This window comes from Rhincodon typus, chromosome 15, assembly GCF_021869965.1.
Source record: "Rhincodon typus isolate 14 chromosome 15, sRhiTyp1.1, whole genome shotgun sequence".
Lineage (NCBI taxonomy): Eukaryota > Metazoa > Chordata > Chondrichthyes > Orectolobiformes > Rhincodontidae > Rhincodon > Rhincodon typus.
In genome coordinates this window covers 29,587,869-29,609,737 of record NC_063346.1, presented here as the reverse complement: position 1 = coordinate 29,609,737, position 21,869 = coordinate 29,587,869, and the positions used below count along the sequence as shown (strand labels likewise).

At 41.0% G+C, this 21,869-nt stretch overlaps 1 protein-coding gene across 3 annotated transcripts in view; it reads left to right on the top strand.

The window, feature by feature from the left end:
* LOC109911732 (PH domain leucine-rich repeat-containing protein phosphatase 2-like) overlaps positions 1–21,869 on the top strand; it is a 120,726-nt gene that overhangs the window by 1,659 nt on the left and 97,198 nt on the right. For all 3 annotated transcript variants that reach the window (XM_020511109.2, XM_048605567.1, XM_048605566.1), the window contains exons 2-3: positions 5,263–5,576; positions 17,868–18,001. In XM_020511109.2, the coding sequence (XP_020366698.2) occupies positions 5,263–5,576; positions 17,868–18,001 (448 nt within the window). The remainder of the gene's footprint in view (positions 1–5,262; positions 5,577–17,867; positions 18,002–21,869) is intronic.

Here is a 21,869-nt window from a genome sequence, read left to right as displayed (position 1 = left end):
ATGATGCTGCTTGGCCTGCTGTGTTCATCCAGCCCTGCACCTTGTTGTCTCGGATTCTCCAGCATCTGCAGTTCCTACTATCTCAGATTTAGAGTCAGTTTTGTTTACAGCAAAGAAATAGGCCCTTCGTGTCTATGCCGATCACAACATCCATCTATTCTAATCCTATTTTCCAATTTTTGATCTGTAGCCTTTGTGGTGTTTCATGTGCTCATCTAAGTACTACTAAAATGTGTTGAGCGTTCTTACTTCTACACCTTTTTTAGACAAGGAGCTGTAGACATCCACTACCCCCTGGGTGAAAGAGATAACAAGGTGTAAAGCTGGATGAACACAGCAGGCCAAGCAGCATCAGAGGAGCAGGAAGGCTGACGTTTTGGGCCTAGGGTGAATTTCTTTTTCCTCAAATTTGCTTTTAAACCTCCTGCTCCTTGCCTTAAAACTGCACCCACTGGTTATTGATCACTCTACTATGGGGAAGGTTTTTTGCTGTCTACAGAGTTCATGCCCCTCAGAACTTTATATACCTCAACAGATCTTCCCACCCACCCCCCGCCCAAGGTGCCTTTTACTCGAAGGAAAACAACCCAGCCTATTCATAGCTGAATTGCTTTTGCACACTAGTGCAATCACATCCTGCTTACAGTATGGCAACTAGAACTGCATGCAGTACTCCAGCTGCGGCCTGACTGTCCTTGTATATTGGCTCCAACAAAACCTACTTGGAGAAGGCAAGAGACTGGGTCTGAGAAGCATAATAGCCACGATTGAATGGTGGAGCAAACTCAATTGGCCAAATGGGTTAATTTTGCATGCTATATCTTTATGGTCTTGTAATCAATGCCTTAAATAATAAAGGCAAATATCCTATATGCCACATGACCATCTTATCTACCTGTTTTGCTGCCTTCAAGGATCTATTGACATGCACACCAAGGACACTGACATTCTCTGTGTTTCCTAGGGTCCTGCAATTCAATGTGTATTCCCTTGTTTATTAGATTTTGTCAGGATGTATCACTTCACACTTTTCAGGATGAATTCAGTTTGCTACTGTTCAGCCCATCTGACAAGCCAGTTCTAAAGCTTTCCTTCTTGCTCTTTACCAAACTGTCGATTTTTGTGTCATCTGCAAACTAACTGATCATGTCTCTTATGTTCATGTCTAGGTCGTTAACGTACACAACAAACACAGAGGGACCCAGCGTCAAACTCTGTGGCACACCACAGGACACAGTCTTCTTGTCACAAAAACAGCCTTTGACTGCCACTCTTTGCTTTCTGCTACTGTCAATTTTGGATCCAATTTGCCAAACTGCTCTCGAACCCATGAGCTCTTAGCTTCTTAACCAGTCTGCCATGCAAGACCTTGTCTCCATCGACTTCAATTAGGCTTTGACCAGATCAACTGCTCACTACCCTCATCTACATGCCTAGTCAATTCCTCTATTCCTCAAATTTCTGAACATGATCTTCCATTTACAAAACCATGCTGATTGTCCTTGAGTAGTCCTTGCCTCTCCAAGTGGAGATTAATTCTGTCCTTCAGAATGTTTTCCAAACATTCCTCGACCACAGATGTTTTAACACCCTTGAATCATGGTACCACATTAGCTGCCCTCTGGTCTCCTGACATTATTCCTGTAGCCAGAATGGATTTGAAAATTAATTCAAAGTGTCTGCAATCTCCTCCCCTGCCTCCCACAGCAGTCTGCAATACATCACATCTGGGCCTGAAGATTTGTGCACTTTTTGAGCCTGCCAAAATCACTAAAAGCTCACCTCTCTCATTGCTAATTCATTCAAGTATATAATATCCCTGTCTCTGGTTTCTATATGTCCATTATCTTCTTTAGGGGAGGCGATGGCCTAGTGGTATTATCACTGGATTGTTAACCCAGAGACTTGGATAACGTTCTGGGGACCCGGGTTCGAATCCCGCCATGGCAGATGGTGGAATTTGAATTCAGTAAATATCTGGAATGAAAAATCTAATGATGACCATAAATCCATTGTCGATTGTTGGAAAAACCCATCTGGTTCACTAATGTCCTTTGGGGAAGGAAACTGCCATCTTTACCTGGTCTGGCCTACATGTGACTCCAGACCCACAGCAATGTGGTTGACTCTTAACTGCCCTCTGGGCAATTAGGGATGGGCAATAAATGCTGCCTGGTCAGTGATGCCCTCATCCCATGAATGAATAAAGAAAAAAAAAATAGCGACTACAGAGGTAAAGGACTCCTTTAAAACCTCAGCTGTCTTTGGTGGTGGTATTGGCTTCTTTTTTGATTGTGTAATACTGATTTATAAGAAGTTAGGTTACTTAAATTATTTGTTTAATTAACCCATTCAGACATGTAAAGATACTCCTACATGACAGGTGAGACTTTTATTCATTCATTCAGAGGATGTGGGCTTTGCTTGTTTGCCACCCTTTTATTGCTCATCCCTAGTTGCTGTTTGGACAGTAGGTCTTGATCTGCCACAGTGCTATCGGGATGGAGATGCAGGGGGCAAAGAGTGAGAGAGTTCCAGGGTTTTGACCCATTGACAGCGAAGGACAGGTGATATTCTTCCAAGTCAGGATGGGAAGTGGCTTGGAGGGGAGCCTGCAGTTGGTGGTGGTCTTGTGCATCTGCTTCTGTTGTCCTTCTAGATGGGAGTAATTTTTGCAAGGAGCTGTCTAAGAAGCCTTGGCGGATATCTTGAAACGAGACCTTCTGTCCCAGAGGTGTTGATAGTACCACTGCTCCACAAAAGCCCTAAATTATTTTTATTCGATCTGCTCAAATATGTTATGATGTCTGGTTCAGGTGGGAATTGAGCCTGGACCTTCTGGCACACAGATCGGGGCACTACCACTGTGGTACAAGAACTCGTAAGCTAAACATACTTTGATTCTAAATGTTTTCTAATCAACCTGTTCAAAGATGTTATTCAATACATTTGAAACAGGTACAGCTTGAAGTCAGGCCCTCTAACCTCAGTGGTAAGGATACTACCACTGCACCACAAGAGTTCTTCAAGGATTAATGTCTGGTGTTGAATCCAACAACATTGGCCAGGAAGGAATCAACACAAGATTTTGATGTTATAATCACCGTGCTCTAACCTTCTGAACTATCTGGCTGCCACTGTACTTTAATTCTATCCTTAAGAAAGAAAGAAAGACATCGTCCATGATTTGTAGATTTTTTAAAAGGTATATGTTGAAGCATTTATTGTTTTAGGTGCAGGTATTGTGATGATTATTGGAGTGGCAAGGTGATTGGATTGAATCCATGTACTTAGTGGCTGGACCATTTCATTAAAACTTAAGATGCAAATGTCATGAATATTTTCACTATTTCTTCTTCCGTTGAGCATCTTGTGTTGCTTTTGGTCAAAGACTGGTCTTCGAGTACTGTCGTGTGCCCTCATTTCCTTTCTGCCCAGGCCTGTTATTCTAGATGCCGTTTTCCTTTTATTGCTTCTTCTGTCAAATGGAACAAAACACATACAGCAAGCTGTCTACTACTACATTGCATTTGTAGGATTGGTGGTAACATGGCAAGGACAATAATGATGCAGGAGTTTGGATAGTTGCAAGTCAAGGGATTCCTGGCATAGGAATGGATGGCTTGTACTATCAACACTGTTCATTGCTGAATTAATTCTGACAGGTATAAAATTTTGGATTTCATAGTTGCTGTACAAACTGGAATCCAGTGACTATCTGCCTTAACTGGCATTGAAATGGAACCTTGTCAATTGATGACTGCATAATCAACTGTTATATTACCTTTGACCAGTGAGATCACTAGAAAGTGATATTTATGGATTGATCAAATGATTATTGGTTTCTCATGAGATTGCCACGACATGATAAGTGCATAACAACCGGTATTATCTCAGAAGTGACTCATTTTGACAGAGTTGTACTGTCACCTTCCATCAGGTTAGGGCTGCTGTATTTGTTGAGCAATTGCTGAGCAGTTTAAAAGGCAACTTTTATGCCCTTGTAGAATGTAATATGCTTTGCATTTACTTCAATATAGGTCATTGTGCCCTGGGTAATTTAAATGAGCATTGCCATCTGTTTCAGGAACCTAGTGGACAGATTGAAATTCTCTAGAACTGGCAAATAATAGGCCATAATTTTTATTGCTTTGCAATGTTTAAACTTTAATTTTACCAGAAATGAGATTTGTGTATCCAAAGACGTTTCAATTAATAAGAGTCACAGTTGTCTTAACTCAAAGAAACCTTGCAGGGTGGCACGGTGTCTCAGTGGTTAGCACTGCTGCCGCACAGCGCCAGGGACCTGGGTTCGATTCCACCCTCGGGTGACTGTGTGGAGTTTGCATGTTCTCCCCGTGTCTGTGTGGGTTTCCTCCTAGTGCTCCGTTTCCTCCCACAGTCCAAAGATGTGCAGGCTAGGTGGATTGGCCATGCTAAATTGCCCATAGTGTTCAGGGATGTTTAGGTTAAGTGGGTTAGACGTGGGAAATGCAGGGGTAGGGGTATGGGTCTAGGTGGGATGCTCTTCAGAGGGGCGGTGTGGACTTGCTGGGCCGAGAAGCCTGTTTCCAAGCTGTAGGGATTCTGTGAATCTTACCTGTGTAATTTTGTCCTTTTTTAAAAGTGATAAGTAATGTGTAAATGGTGCACCTATTCTTAATCAGATGTAGATTTCAGAATCTTGAGAATTTATAATCCTATGCTGCCAGTAAGATGTTATTTTATCACTCTATAGCCAATTTTGGAAGTGCAGATAACTGTTCCGATTACTGTTACAGTTTCATTTTTCCTCCAGTGTTTTTAAAAGACTATTGGTTTGTGCATGGGGCAAAAAGACATTTCATTTTATAGCAGTGCTGTTTGTTTTATATGAGGCTATTAAATTTTTTGATCCTTCGATTAATTTCCTGAAATAAAGAAAAATGAAATTTAGCAAGCCTATGTTATAAAATAGGTTTTTTGATCCTTTATGTCTGGCGTATACTAGATTGCTTCACGTATCAATGATATATAATCCATAACTTGCATCTCAGCTCTTGAAAATGTTCTTTCTTACTGTCATTGTCTCTCTAAATTTGTTAAGCACATTATTTTATTTTATTTTTCGACTTTGTGCATTTATTGCACTTCAGTATTAATACCACAAGGTTCAATCACACAACTTTGCCATTTTCACCGTTAGTTTGAACCTTAGGAATCTGAGCCTCAAGTTGATCACTCGGACACATTCTGATACGTTATTAATCTCTCCTTTCATAGAGAAACATGAAACGCAATGCCAGCAGGAGTTGCCTGGGAAGAAAGAGTAGTCTGGGTGTACGAGAGAAAGAATGGCTCAAAGGAGATGTAAGAAGGGGATGTATATATATCCATGGAAAGGAAATGGTGTCATCGAATGCTGCTACTTCCACCTCTTCCCAGGGTGCATTACTATCATCATTATCATGCTCTTCTGCATCATCATCTGGCCCGGACCTGCAGCTGGTACTCTGCAGTACTGAAACCACTACAACAGAGCTATGTACTCAGGATAAGGATGACCTCTACCTGCAACTCCATGGCGATCTCATCAGGTAGGGAATCCCAAACTCAATATTTCTGTCGGGAGATTGCTAGACTTTATCACTTTTACAGTTAAATATTAAATGCTGGCAGTTTTTTCAAAGGAGTTCATTGATGACGTTTGGCTAATTGAAGTCTCATATAAAAATAGTGTAAGCAGAGAAGATTTTGTGAGGGGATGAAGGAAGAGCAGTGGGCGGAATAAAAATTAAACGATGAGATACATTTGTGGCAAACCAAGCTTTAAACCGCATAAGTGTTTAAATTAAAAGTATTTTCTTATTGTCTGAAACATTAGATTGGTACTTCCAAATAATATAAGATGGCCGACTTCACGTCTGTGGTACAATTCTTCTGGACGTTGATGAAAACCACTTCTTTTGGTGCGTTATTCCCTTTTGAAGGTAGCTGCACAGCCTCCTTTAAATTATTGCAATACAGATAGAGCAGCCGATGACAGAAATGCTGTGAATGTTTTGAAAATGGAAGGGTTAGTTTTCTCTTCCAACTGGACTTTGTAATTGCAGCAATATAGTTTCCTGCCTACTATTAAATAAATAACTCAATGTAGCAAATAAAACTTAAAATTATCACCAAAATTTAGCCTTCGAATTGATATTGTGTGGTGGTGCAAGTGGGAATTGAAATTGGGTATCGTCTTTGGATAAAGTTGGTTTGTAGGATTTGTAATAATTGAACTGTAGTTGACAGTTATCAATAATTCCTCATCTTAAGGTCCTCTTTTCTTATAATATTGTACGAGCAACAGGATAACTACAATGAGATATTGTCAAGGAAGCCTTGGTAACTTGGAGTACATCATCTACAAGATGCACTGCAGCAACTGTAAGATTTTGTCAATACTATCTCCCAAACCTACACACACTACCAGCTAAAAAAACAAGGGTAACGGATACATAGACATACAGCTATCATCAAATTCCCCTCCAAGTTACGCAGCATTCTAATTTTGAAAAATATCAGTGTTCCTTCATCACATTTTAATTCAAATCCTGCAAATGCCTACTCACTACCACTGTGAGGTGAACACCAGTGTGGACTGGTTAGGCTGGCTATCCTGTTAGTCTTCATTGCATGGACTATACTGATTCAAAGATGCAGCTCCCCACCATTTATGGGCATTTAGGGATGGGTAATAATGCTGGCCTTGGCAGGAATGCGTTCTTCTTATGAATGAATATATTTAGTGAAAAGATTATGATTACCCATTTGAATCCTGTTGATTGAAGATCATTCACCCAAGGCAATGGGAGGACTGTTCACTCTTCAGGTAGTGCCATTTGGATATTTTTATGTCCGTCCAAGAGTGCAGAAAGGACCAATTGTTCATCCAAAAATCAGTACTTTTAGCGGAACAGGAATCCTTCCGACACTCAGTTGCAGATTATCATTCTCGATTGCAATGTTTAAAAGCTTCTTTTTACTTACGTTGAAAATACTGTAGACAAAGTATAAACCGTACATATAGGAGAAGACTCGGTGCTCTGCAGAGTTTGTTCCAGTCATCTGTGTTGCAACTAGAAAACAATGTTTGCTGCTCGCCCACAGAGTCATAGAGTCATACAGCATGAAAACAGATCCTTCGGTCCAACCAGTCCATGCCAAACACAATTCCAAACTAAACTAGTCCCACCTTTCTGTCCCTGGCCCATATCCCTCAATAACTTATAAAAAGCAAAAGAACTGTGGATGCTGTAAATCAGGAACAAAAACAGAAGTTGCTGGAAAAGCTCAGCAGGTCTGGCAGCATCTGTGAAGAGAAATCAGAGCTAACATTTCTGGTCCGATGATCCTTCCTCAGAGCTGATGGTAGCTGGAAAAATGTCTGTTTATGTGCAGAGGATAGGATGGGCGGGGAGGGGAAGGGCCTAAAGGAGTAAACAGTAGGTGGGGATAGAGTGCTAAGAGAGACAACCGTTGGACAGACAAAGGAGTTGATAACAATCCAGCTAGGAGGGTGAACAGCTGTTAATGGGGACTGTTAGTGACTAACAATAGATACTGTGTAATGGCAAACTGTGATAACAAGGTCTGGTATGTGGGATAGGGGCCTAGGACATGGGAGAGTTCAGGCCCTAAAATTATTGAACTCTATATTGAGGCCAGAGGGCTACAGAGACCCCAAGCAGAACATGAGGTGGTGTTCTTTCTTAGCTTGCGCTTAGCTTTGCTGGAAGACTGCAGCAAGCCTGAGACAGAACTGTTGGCCAGGGAACAGGGTGGTGTGTTAAAGCGGCAGGCAACTGGAAACTCAGGGTCTTTTTTGCGGGCAGAACATAAATGTTCTGGGAAGCAGTGACCCAGTCTACGCTTCATTTCCCCAATGTAGAGAAGACCACATTGTGAGCAACGAATACAGTAGACTAGATTCTGGGAAGTGCAGGTGAAGTGTAGCTTCACCTGTAAGGTATGTTTGGGCCCTTGGATAGTGGGGAGGGAGGAGGTAAATGGGCAGGTGTTACACCTTCGCCATTGCAGAGGAAGGTGCTGTAGGGAGGTGGGGGGTGTTGGGAGTGAAGGAAGAGTGGACTAGGGTGCCCTGGAGGGAATGGTCCCTGAAGAAGGAGGATGAGGGAGGGGAGGGGAATATGTGTCTGGAAATGGCGAAAATGGCAGTTGATGATCTTCTGGATATGGATGCTGGTGGGATGGTAGGTAAGGACAGTGGGAACCATATCATTGTTGTGGGAGGGAAGAGAGGGGGTGAGGGCGGAAGTGCGGGAGATGGGTCGGACCCGGTTGAGGGCCCTGTCAACAACTATGTTGGGGAGTCCTTGGTTGAGGAAGAAGGTGGACATTTCAGAGGCTCCCTTGTCGAAGTTGTCCTCATCTGACCATATGTGATGGAGATGTAGGAACTGAGAAAATGGTCTTTACAGGAAACAGGGTGCGAGGATGTATAGTCCAGGTAGCTGTGGGAGTCTTTGGGTCTATAGTGGACATTAGCAGCCTGGCCATCCCCAGAAATGGAAACAGATATCGAAGAAGAGAAGGGAGGAGTCAGAGATAGACCAGATGAAAGTGGGGGCAGGGCAGAAAGTGGAAGCGAAATCAATGAACTTTTCTAATTTTGGACAAGAGAAGGAAGCACCACCGATAATGTCATTGATATATCAGGGAAAGAGTTGTAGGTGGGGACCAGAGTAGGACTGAAACAAGGAATGTTCCATGTCGCCCATGAAGAGACAGACATAACTCTCCTGTGTCCTAGCCCCCTACCTCACACACCAGGCCTTATTATCACATGATCTGCCATGACACACCAACCTGTTGTCAGTGAATAACAGTCCCCATTAACAGCTATTCACCCTCCTAGACAGATTGTTATCAACTCCTTTGTCTCTCCAACTGTTCACTCTCTTTAGGCTCTATCCCCACCTATCATTTACTCCTTACCCCCTGCCCTCACTGTATCTTCTGCACATAACCCGACATTTTCCTAGCTACCATCAGTTCTGAGGAAGGGTCACCAGACCCGAAATGTTAACTCCGATTTTTCTTCACAGATGCTGCCAGACCTATTCAAGTTTTCCAGCAACTTCTGTGTTTGTCCCTCCATACCTTTCCTATTCATGTATCTATCTAAATGTCTTTTATACGTTGTAATTATACCCATATCCACCACTTCCTCAGGAAGCCCATTCCACATACGAACCACCCTCTGTGTAAAAACAAAAAAAAAATTTGCCTTACATGTCTTTTTTTTTAAAATCTCTGTCCTCTCATCTTAAAAATGTGTCCCCTAGTCTTGAAATCTCCCCCATTCTAGGGAAAAGACAACTACCATTAAGTCTATCTGTGTGTCCCATTATTTTATAAACTTCAATCAGGTTGCTGGGAAATTTAGAAAAAATCTGAATCAATTTTGAGACAAAAGAATTCAGGGAAATTTCTTTTTGCCTCAACTAAGCCTAGAAAATAATGGTGGAAAGGAGTTCCATCACAGAAAGCTGCATCTAAATTTTATACGAAACAGCCTCTTGCTGAAATTGAAGTTCCTTTTGGAACCTCTGCAGTGAATCTGCTTATTCTGAAAGTCATTGACTCTGTAAAGAGCTTTTCCAACCGCTAAAAAAGTTTTATACATATCTTTTCATTTTCCTAATTTATCTAGCTGTTTTAGTCTCCATTTTTGAATAATGTAGTTTTCCCTGAAGACTATATTTTTCAGGAAATAAGGACTGAGTTCTCTGAATCTGTGAAGATAATTAAGGATTTTATACCATCTATTACTGTCGTGACCATCTTCTGAACTCTTACCAGTACCTCCCAAAAGTTGAAGGTACTGAGGCTGGACATTATTCTATAAATGGAACCAAACTAAAATTTTGTTTTAATGCTTTTTGCTTTATGATGGATCATTCCAAAACTTTATTTTACTGCAGTGCTTTCATTACTGCTTTTTGATACTGAGATTTTTTGAGATTTGTGCTTCAAAACGTTGGCATTTTTCTTGTCGTAAAGTAGCAATCTATAACTTATTTTTTTCTTCTGTGCAGTATAGGGTACTTATGGAGGTTCTTTAGATTGGATAATAACAAATGTAACTCCTTTGTTCAAAAAGGGAGGGAGACAGAAAGCAAGAAGCTAGAAGTAAGGTAGCTTACCATTGTTGTAGGAAGGTGTTAGAAGCTGTTATTAAAGATGTTGTATCAGAGCAGTTTGGAAAAATTCAAAGTAATCAGGCAGAGTCAACATGGTTTTGTTAAAGGGAAATCGTATTTAATCAAATCTGTTGTAGTTCTTTGAGGAAGAAGCAAGCTATGGATGAAGTGGTGAATACGTTGTACTTAAATATCCAGAAAGCATTTGATAAGGTGCCGCATTAACAGTTGTTGCAGAAAATAAAATTTCGTGGTTGAGAGGGTTTGTGCATTGGTAGGGATAGAGGTTTGCCTAACTAATGGGAAACAGTTGCCTTAAATGATTCATTTTCTGGTTGGCAAGATGTGACAAGTGTGCATGATAGGGTTAAGTGTTGGAACCTCATCTTTTTACCTTGTATATAGAAGACTTAGATGAGGGATCCTGAAAGGTATAATTGCAGAATCTGCAGATGACTTAAAAAAGGTAGAAATTGTGAAAAGGAAGAAGGAGGCTGCAACATAGTTTGAAATCTGGCAAATGCTGTATAATGTAGGAGAATGTGAAATTAACTGGAAAAATAATAAAAAAATCTAAATGGTGAGAGCTTGCAGAGAGACCTGTATTCTGGTGCATGAATTCTATAAAGTTCGTATGCAAGTACAGCAAGTAATTAGGAAAGCAAATACATGTTGTTGTTTATTGCAAGACGAATTGTTTACAAAACTAGAAAGGTTTTGCTTCAGTTATAAGGGTATTGGTGAGACTACATCTAGAGTACTACACACAATACTGGTCATCTTATTTAAGGAAAGATGTAAATGCATTTGAAACAGTTCAGAGAAGGTTTCCGAGACTAATACCTAAAATGGACTGGTCCTCTCCTGAGGAAAGGTTGGACAGTCGAGGCTTTTATCTGGTGGAATTTAGAGTGAGAGATACCGGATTGAAACACATTAAATCCTGAAGGCTGTTGATTGGGTGTATATGGAAAGGATGCTGCTTCTTGTGGGATTATCTATAATTATGGTCGCCCATTTAAGATGAGGCGAAATATTTTCCCTTGGGAGTAGTAAATCTTTGGATTCCTCATGAGGCAATAGAAGCAGTGTCTTTGAATATTTAAGCAGAATTAGATTATTTATGAGCAAGGGGTGAAAGGCTGTTAGAGGTAAGCAGGAATGTGGAGTAATCAGATCAGTCATGATCTTATTGAATGACAGGTTTGCTTGACAAAGGGGCTGAGCAGCCTACTCCTATTCTTAATTTCTTTATTCATATGACTTGTGTTAATTGAATTCAGTCTTGTGCAAGATGAAAAATTTTGCTACTTTGTGGACTATTAATGCTGGTTAGCCTAAATTAATTAGAACCCACCTTAATTTTATGATATTTATTTTCCCAAACTGTGCATTAATAGCAGTCAGCCTGTTCAAAACTTGGGAGGTAGCTGTCATTGATGTAAATTATTAGTTGTTTCTTGAATTCATAGTACCTTTCTTTTTCCCTTTTTTATTTCAAAAATAAACTTTATTCATAAAAATACTCCTTGTATATGTACATTGTCACAAAAGCAGTTCTGATCTGTACAGTTTGCATATCAAGTAAATAAACAAAACATTGGAATTTGAGTGTATCCAAAATCCCAAAGACCTATCTTACACATACAGTATCAATATTTACATATACTTGAGGCACTAGGAGGGTCTGGATGATCTTCAGCATTCTGCATTTCTAACCATAATCAATCTGGGTTCCTATTCCTCGCACAATGGCTTTGTCTGTCACCTCTCAACCAGGTTGACAACTTAACCAGTCCTAATATTCCTGACCGACTACAAATGTTAATATGGATAACAACGACTTATTCTGCTTAGATTTTTATTATCCATTTGTTTGTGACCTGCTTTCTTGTCTTGTCTTATTTTTAACAACTCTCAAGGTTATTTTGTTTATCATTTTTCTCCCTTATCCTTTGTTCACTGTCCTCAAGGTTCATTTGCTTATTACCATTTTGGTGGAATCTTATCTGATAGTTCAAAGGTACTACTTATCTGTCTTTACACTTTTGACAGTGATTCAATGAATGCAGAGTTCATACACTCTAGTAGTTCACAACTTTGGTAAGGCAGTTATTTCAGGGAAACAATGCTACATTTGGTGACATAAGTCAAAAGTGCAATGCCGATATTCTACCTTGTAGCAACAATGCAGCTAACAAGTGTAATTTTGACTGGAGTCACTGGAAATAAAAGCAGGAATATAACTTTCAATTTTTTTTTAAGAATGAGCAAGTAATATTGTTTATTTGTAGCTTAGACTCGTTTGTACAGCTTGCTTTACTCTCTAGCTCTCTGCTCTGTTCCATGAAGTTTTTTCTTGAATATTCTTTTTATGCCCTTCTGTGGTATACTTACTCCACTTGCTACTTGAATGAAAATTTCTCAATGACTTTTCTGCTTCCTACTGTTTTATTTTACTAGTTATGTTTACTTCATTGTCCCATATTTATTTTGCACTTTTTCATGCTTAATGACATTAGTTCCTTTTTGATTCAGTTATGCAAAAGATGTTGATCTTTATGATGCATAGTAACTCATTGCTTTTGCCTCCAAATATAATAATCTAAGATGGGGATTTTGCTGATTACACTTGCCTTGAAATTTATTCTTTTGAAAATGCCAAGCTCAAAGACTGACTTCCAAGCAGCTCTCTTTCTGTCCAGTCTGTAAGAAATTCATGTTGATTATTTAATGCCTCTTTTTTTTAAGTAAAAGACCAGTTTTCTGTTCTGTGACTTCCTAATGTGTGACTCTACAATAGCCATTAATTTCAAATTATTTTTGACAATTGAGCAAATTATATCAAATTAATTTAAGCAATGCTTTTGAAAACTATTAGGTCCTCCACCATGACATCTTTTCTATAATCTTGTTGACTATGTGCTTTAAACAAATTAAGCTTTTCTGGATGTCAAGATAGGTTTTAGGTTTTCCCTATAATATATGTTAATCCAGCTGGTATTTAGATGATTGTTTTTGCTGTCTTCTAATTTTGAGAATCCCCACAGATCTAATGAAAGCATCATTTTATAATATGATAAATTTTGGTCTCTATCTCCTTTTAATTTTTTTGCATGGAATGTGGTATTTGTGTTGAACTGAGTGGCTTGCTAGGACATTTCAAAGGACAGTTAAGAGTCCACCACATTGCTGTGGATTTGGAGTTGCATGCAGCCAAATCAGGTAAAGATGGCAGATTTTCTTCTTTCAAGGATATTAGTCAACCATTGCTGAGATCAGTTTTAAATAAATTCTAAATTTCATCAGCTGCCACGGTGGGCTTTGAACCAGTGTCGCCAGAAGATTAGCCTGGGTTTCTATGTTATTATATTACCTCCATACCATTCTCTTCCCCATGAAATTTCCCTGGTTCTGATACGTGATCTGATTTTTCTTTTGTTGCAGTTGTACTGCATTGTTCTTTTACATACCGTCTTGTTCCTTCTCTGTTATCAGTGGAAAGTGAGTGTATTGGATACTTTTTCACTTTGTGCTGTGATGTCACTTGGTTGAGCTTTTTTGTTCTTGGATTATAAGTTTTAAACTGTCACATACTGTTTGCTAATAGTTCTTTTCACCATAGCAAGTGCATTTGTGATTTCTGAAGTTTTTATTTTATTAACCAGATATTAAGTTGCTGCATATAAGTCTTGTATAGGCAAAGACTTGCACAGCAAGGAAACTTTGAATACAGTTTAACTTGTAAGAAATATCTGTATGCAGCTATGAACTGGAGATGATCTAGCCTTTGAATAGGTTTATGGAATGTAAGATCAGGAACAGAATACTGTTATTTTTAACTTCAATGTTAGACCAGAGATTTTCTGTCACAGGTGTAGAAAGGCTTAATAGCTTTCCCGTTGCAATCTGCTATGATCATCTGGTAGTCCAAAGTATTGGTGCACTGTAAAATACATTGACAGAAATGGTTCTCAGGAGCACTGCCTCTGCTGCTATGGTCAATGTATGTTGCCCCTCATTTAACCCATTTATGCTAACCACTTGGAAAGCGATCAAACTTGAGTTGTGAATAATTAAAACAGGGAAAAAGGGAGTAATTGGCAGATGATCAGTAATAATGGGCATCAATTGTTCAACTGCAATTTAAACTACCTGCCTGAAATCTTTATGGCTGTCCAAATTTGGTATTCGAAGATTGGAATACATGGACTCTTGCTGTACTTAGATGTGTTTTATTAAATATTTTTAAAATGACTTCTAGAGTGGATCTAGCTAGAAAATTAGCTGTCTCCACTTACTAGTGGAATAAAATATATTTCTGTGATACCTATTACTACAACCGTCTATTCTGATAACTGAGGTTCCATCAAAGTCTTCATAGTAAGATGAGCTTTGAAGGAACTTTTCTAATCAATATTTTTAACTAAAATATGGCAAGGATTATATTTGGTTGTCAGAATTTTGACCAGGTATTGCAGGATGTAAAAGCTTGTCTTAGCCAGGTCTGCTGTCAGAGGTCTGTCTCATAAATCATATTGGGTGATTCCACAAGTCCATGACTGAGCGGAATGTCATTACAGAAAATGAAATCCAATGAGGACATTTAATAGGGGTGGGGTGGACATTTTTTCCCCATTATTCTCCCTTGAGATTGTTACTGACTTTAGGATTTAATTCAGTTAACACCAAGTTCCATCTGATGTATTTCCCGAATTGCCATATTTCATCATTGAGCTTGAATGTTAAGTAATCAAGCATCCAACCATGGAATTTGGAGGTAAATGGAGGTAGCATTAGTGAACTTTAAATTCTCAAAGAGGTCACAGGTTAGCAGTTGTGTAACATTTTGCTGGTGCAGTTTTCTACTATTCACAATAACTGTTTTTACTTTTAGTTACAGTTCTTTTCCGCACTGTTGCCTGTGACCTGGTATACAGATGATCTTGCCAATTTGTTCACATTGTGTCTTCCATTTTCTGTTGTATTGTTGATTGCTGCCTTTGTTGTGCGTCTACTGCTGGGAAGGATTGCTTTCCTCGGGATTTTTTTTAGTGCTTCTGATATTTGTTCTTGTAGTGTATGTTTATCTGCAAATTTAATTCCTCTCGAAGCTAGAAATCTGTTTATACTTGATACTTTGGTACAGTCCAAAATCTTAAATCTCCCCATCTGTGCTCACATTTCAAAATGGAATTTCTGCATTGAATTCCATTATGTACTGTGTTACAAGGTATTATTGTTTAGTCTTTCAACATTTGACTATGCTTCATAAGCTATCAATAGATTATCCTTTTGATAAATTTTATCCATGAAATTTAACAAATTATCCAAACCTTCAGCCATGCTATAATCATCCGACTTCAATTTAAAAAAAACCTTTGCTTATGTATGGTGTGAAAGTGCTAAGGCAATATTTTGCTTCCTCTTTGGTAAAGAAGTAACCAGTAGGTTCATATTATAATATAATTTTTCTATTGGTCATTAAGCTCATCTTCAGAAAATGAAATGTTACATTTTAACCCAACCATCCTCTACTGCCAATGTGCTTCAAAGGATAACTGTATTTAAACAGATTTCAAGTACGTACTTTTATGTGAGAACTTCATTTCAGATAACGATTTACTAAAGATTGAATAATGCATGTGTGCTCTGTATACGCTCAGACACCCTGCAAGCATGTAATTCTGCAACTGTCCTCTTTAGCTGTATGGTCAATTTATGTTACGGTCCTGTAATTCCATATTCTTATAAATCTCTAAAACTACAGTTAATATTGAGAATTATCTTCAACCTAAGTTTGAAACTTGTCACTTGCACAAATCTTTGCAGCCTTCCAAATGGACTGTATTGCACGTGGAATAACTTTTAATGGTTCTTCTACCTTAACAGCGATATAGCTTGGCTCTATTTAACAAGGACTGTAATGCAGGTTGATACTTTTTATTGGCTTGTAAATGTTGCAGTGTTGTACACTTGTAATCCCTGCACCAGTCTTATAGTTGATTTTATTCTTTACTTTCGACCACTGGTCTGTTATGATTGTTTAATTTGTTAAAATTTACTGTTGGTGATGTGGTTAATAAGATAGAAATGTTTTTGTGAAAGAATTTGATGCTGAAAATTCTGTAAAATGTAAATTATCACCATATCACCGGGGAGTAGATGGCCGAGTGGTATTATCACTGCACCGTTAATCCAGAGACCTGGATAACATTCTGGGGAACCCTGGTTCAAATCCCACCATGGCAGATGGTGGAATTTGAATTCAATAAATATCTAGAATTAAGAGTCTAATGAAGACCGTGAAACCATTGTTGGAAAAACCCATCTGGTTCACTAATGTCCTTTAGGGAAGGAAACTGCCATCCTTACCTCGTCTGGCTTACATGTGACTTCAGACCCACAGCAATGTGGTTGACTCTTAACTGCCCTCTGGGCAATTAGGGATGGACAATAATGCTGCCTAGCCAGTGACACCCCATATCCCATAAATAAATAAATTACCAGCTTTGGCTGAGATTCTTTTGTTTTGGTGCATGTTAAACATGTCAGTGGTATACCATTTTAAATTTGTCGGTTGCCAAGGTAGTTGCAGAGAAGGAATACAATTTAGCCTATATTAATACCTTTTAAGATCCTGAAGTTCCTTCATTACAATAACAGATCAGTTTTTCAATCATTCTGTGGTTTTACCACCACTATGTTTGTAAGCCTGCTTTATGCTTTGAGAGTCTGTGAAGATAAACTTTGTGATATCAGCCCTAAACTAGTTTGCACTTGTGACTGTTGTCATATACTTTTTTGATTTAAATTGATTCTGCACTGTTTACTGATGTTCGTACATTTATGATCGTTCCTTTCAAATCTGAAAAGCCAATTTGTCCATCCTTTGCTTAGCTCACTTCCATGCCTGCCAAATCATCCTTCCAGGGCTTTATTGTATTGTTTTTTTTCCTGAAGACCATAACTGCACAGACAACACAGGGTATGGTTTGATCAGTGATATTTACTGAGTTGTATTCTGCTGTTCTGGCTAGAATGATTGAATGTGAGGAAGGTCATGATACAATTCAGGAGAGCATGAGAGGTAAGTTGAATAAGCGAGCATGAAAAATGAAATTTTAATGCTGTGAAGTTAAGCTTTTCATGGAAAGAATTAGAGAAGGTGATATAAAATTAAGAATAGACTTCCAAAGGGTCCGGTGAAACAAAGGGGCCAGGGGTATATGTGCAAAAATCATTGAACATGGCAGTGCAGGTTGGGAATAAGATACAAAGATTCAATAATTTTTGAAAAAAACGAAACAGGCAGTCCCTGGTTGTGAATGGGTTCCAATCTGGAGTCTGTTTGCAAGTTGATTTCTGCATAAGTCTGAGCATAATGCAGAACAATATAAAGGAGCTGTGCATAAGTACAGTAAATTTTTGTATGTTGAGTCTTCAAAATTACATTTGTAAATTTGCATAATTATTTGAGTAGAAAAATATTGCTGGACTCTAGGGAAAAGACAAGAGAGTGTGCCTTTCTGAGTTACTGTTTGAGAGAGCAGAGGCACAAATAGAATACTGTAACCATTCTATGACTGTCTGCCACTTTTGTTTTCTGGATCATACTTTCATTTTTGTAGCTCTTATAATTCTCTTGATACTATTTTTTGACTGTCTTGCTTATAGGAGAATGAATCCTGATGAGCGACCTCTGCAAATTCTTTACGATTATCTAATTGGATTGGGTTTCCAGGATCCAGTGCGGATACAAGAGGAAGGAGCCATGGCTGATCTGAGCTGCATGATCAGATACTTTCATGGTAGGATTTCATGACCTGTTTGTGAAGGATTTAGGAACAAGAGACCTAATTAAAGCTTTTACTGTTTCAAATCTGGAAAAACTCTTTGGAAGGGCAATCACTTTAGTTAAATGCAATAAATTATTGAATTATTGTAATTCAACCAATGTGGTAGTAGAGCATAACAAGGTGTGGAGCTGGATGAACACAGCAGGCCAGGCAGCATCAGAGGAGCAAGAAAGCTGACGTTTCGGGTCTGGACCCCTCTTCAGAAATTGGGGTAGGGGCAGGGGACTCTGAAATAAATAAAGAGAGGGGGAGGCGATGATAGAAGGTAGATAGAGGAGCAGATAGGTGGAGAGAAGACGGAGAGGTCAAGGAGGTGGGGATGAAGCCAGTCCAGGTGAGTGTAGGATGGGTGTCGGTCAGTGGGAGGGGCAGGTAGGTGGGAGGGAAGATGGACATGTCAAGGAGGCGGGGATGAGGCTAGTCGGTAGGAAGTGGTGGTGGGGGTGGGGGTTGGTCAGTGAGGTGGGAGGAGCGGATCGGTGGGAGAAAAGACAGACAGGTCAAGGAGACGTGGACGAGATGGGCTGGTCTTGGGATGAGGTCAGGGGTGGGGAGATTTTGAAGCTTGTAAAGTCCACATTGAGACCATTGGGCTGCAGGATTTCCAAGCAGAATGTGATGTGCTGTTCCTCCAGCCTTCAGGTGGCATCGTTGTGGCACTGGAGGAGACCCAGGATGGACATGTCGTCCAAGGAGTGGGAGGGGGAGTTGAAGTGGTTAGCGACTGGGAGGTGTTGTCGTTTGTCGAGAACCAAGCATAGGCGCTCCACATAGCAGTCTGAGTCTCCGCTTGGTTTCCCCACTGTAAAGGAGGCCACATCGGGAACAGCAAATACAACATATACCGCATTAGCAGATGTACAGGTGAACATCTGTTTAATGTGGAAGGTTTTCTTGGGGCCTGGGATGGGGGTGAGGGGTGGAGGTGTAGGGGCAGGTGTAGCACCACCTGCGGTTGCAGGGTAAAGTGCCGGGGCTAGTGGGGAGTGTGGAGCGGACGAGTGAGTCGCGGAGAGAGCGGTCCCTCCGGAAGGCAGATAAGGGTGGGGAGGGAAATATATTCTCGGTAGTGGAGTCAGATTGCGGGTGGCGGAAGTGGGGAGAATGATGCGTTGAATCCGGAGGTTGATGGGGTGATATGTGAGGACAAGGGGAATTCTGTCTTTGTTGTTATTGCGGGGAGGGGTTGTGAGGGCTGAGGTGCAGGAAACATGAGAGATGCGGTCGAGGGCGTTTTCGACCGCTGTGGAGGGGAAATTGCGGTCCTTGAAAAACGAGGGCGTCTGGGATGTCTGGGAGTGGAATGCCTCATCTTGGGGGCGGAGGCGAAGGAATTGGGAATAGGGGATAATATTCTTGCAGGAAGGTGGGTGAGAGGGGGGTGTATTCTAGGTAGCTGTGGGAGTCAGTGGGCTTGAAATAGATATCAGTTTCCAGGTGGTTACCAGAGATGGAGACAGAGAGGTCCAGGAAGGAGAGAGAGGTATCAGAGATGGTCCAGGTGAACTTAAGGTTGGGGTAGAAGGTGTTGGTGAAGTGGATGAACTGTTCGAACTCCTTGTGGGAGCACGAGGCGGCGCAATACAGTCATCGATGTAACGGAGGAAGAGGTGGGGATGGTGCCAGAGTAGCTGCGGAAGAGGGACTGTTCCACGTATCCTACAAAGAGGCAGGCATAGCTTGGACCCATGCGGGTACCCATGGCCACCCCTTTTGTCTGTAGGAAGTGGGAGGAGTTGAAAGAGAAGTAGTTAAGGGTAAGGGTAAGGACAAGTTCGGTTAGGCGGATAAAAGCGTCTGTGGAGGAGGACTGGTCGGGCCTGCGGGGGAGGAAGAACGGGGGTGCTTTTAGGCCATCTGCATGGGGAATGCAAGTATATAGGCACTGGACGTCCATGGTGAAGATGAAGTGTTGAGAGCCAGGGAATCTGAAGTTTTGGAGTAAGTGTAGTGTGAGGATGGTGTCACGGATGTAGGTGCGCCAAGGGAGGCGCAATTGTGGTATGGCGCACTGACTTCTGCATTGCCGAGGCCAGGCGGCAACTTTCTGACACCTCCTCCTACCGCCCCTTTGATCGTGATCCCACCCCTGACTACCAGAGCACCATCTCCCAGACCATCCATAACCTCATCACCTCAGGTGACCTCCCACCCACAGGCTGCAACCTCATTGTTTCCAAACCCGTACCACCTGTTTCTATCTCCTTCCCAAAATCCATAAACCCGACTGCCCTGGTCGACCCATCGTCTCTGCCTGCTCCTGCCCCACCGGACTTATCTCCACTTATCTCGACTCCATTTTCTCCCCCCTGGTCCAGGAACTCCACTCCTATGTCTGTGACACCACCCACGCCCTCCACCTCCTTCAAAACTTCCGATTCCCTGGCCCTCAACACCACCTCTTCACCGTGGACGTTCAGTCCCTATATACTTGCATTCCCCATGCAGATGGCTTAAAAGCCCTCCGGTTCTTCCTCTCCCGCAGGCTTGACCAGTCCTCCTCCACTGACACTCTTATCCGCCTAACCGAACTTGTCCTTACCCTTAACTACTACTCCTTCAACTCCTCCCACTTCCTACAGACAAAAGGGGTGGCCGTGGGTACCCGCATGGGCCCAAGCTATGCCTGCCTCTTTGTAGGATACGTGGAACAGTCCCTCTTGCGCAGCGACATTGGCACCATCCCCCACCTCTTCCTCCGTTACATCGATGACTGTATTTGCGCCGCCTCGTGCTCCCATGAGGAGCTCGAACAGTTCATCCACTTGACCTGTCCGTCTTTTCTCCCACCTATCCGCTCCTCCCACCTCACTGACCAACCCCCACCCCCACTTCCTACCTACTAGCCTCATCCCCGCCTCCTTGACCCTCCATCTTCCCTCCTACCTACCTGCCTGTCGCTCCTCACTGACCAACCCCCATCCCAACTCCCGACCTACACTCTCATGACTGGCTTCATCCCCACCTCCTTGACCTGTCCGCCTTCTCTCCACCTATCTGCTCCTCTATCCACCTTCTATTATCGCCTCCCCCTCTCTCTATTTATTTCAGAGCCCCCTTCCCCTCCCCCATTTCTGAAGAAGGGTCCCAACCTGAAACGTCAGCTTTCCTGCTGTGTTCATCCAGCTCCACACCTTGTTATCTCAGACTCCAGCATCGGCAGTTCTTACTATCTCCGTGGTAGTAGAGCAAATGTTTTTCAATCATGAACTTGGACAGTTCGTCCCTATATTGTCAGTCACTATAGACTACTTAACTGTTTAGTTTGTGTTTTGTTACTGTGTCAGAATCAGTAGTCTTAAAGGGTGACACGCTGTTCTTTGAGAGATAAAATTGGACAAGTGTCTTTTATTAAAACTTAAATTCTTGTCAGTTGGTCATTAAATGACATTGAAACTTGGAGTTTTCTGAAGAAATTTTCTTAAATTTCTGAAGAAGGGTCCCGACCCAAAGTGTCAGCTTTCCTGCTCTGATGGTGCCTGGCCTGCTGTGTTCCTCCAGCTCCACACTGTGTTATCTCTGACTCCAGCTTTGGCAGTTCTTACTATCTCTCATGCTGAAAAGATAGTGTTAATTCACTGTCTCTTATTAATGTTTATTCTAATTTCTGTACTGTATGTATTTGACCTCAAGTTAACAAGCAGCCTACGGGATAATATAATTCATAATTTTACAAGCATTATATATGGCAAGGTTTCCACTTTCAAGGTCTGTCTAAATTTATACCATGTCACAGCACCTGAACTGCATTTAGCCCAAATATTATAAAAATGCACCTACGACTTTTTGAAAATGTACTTGAAACCAATCAGTAATTATT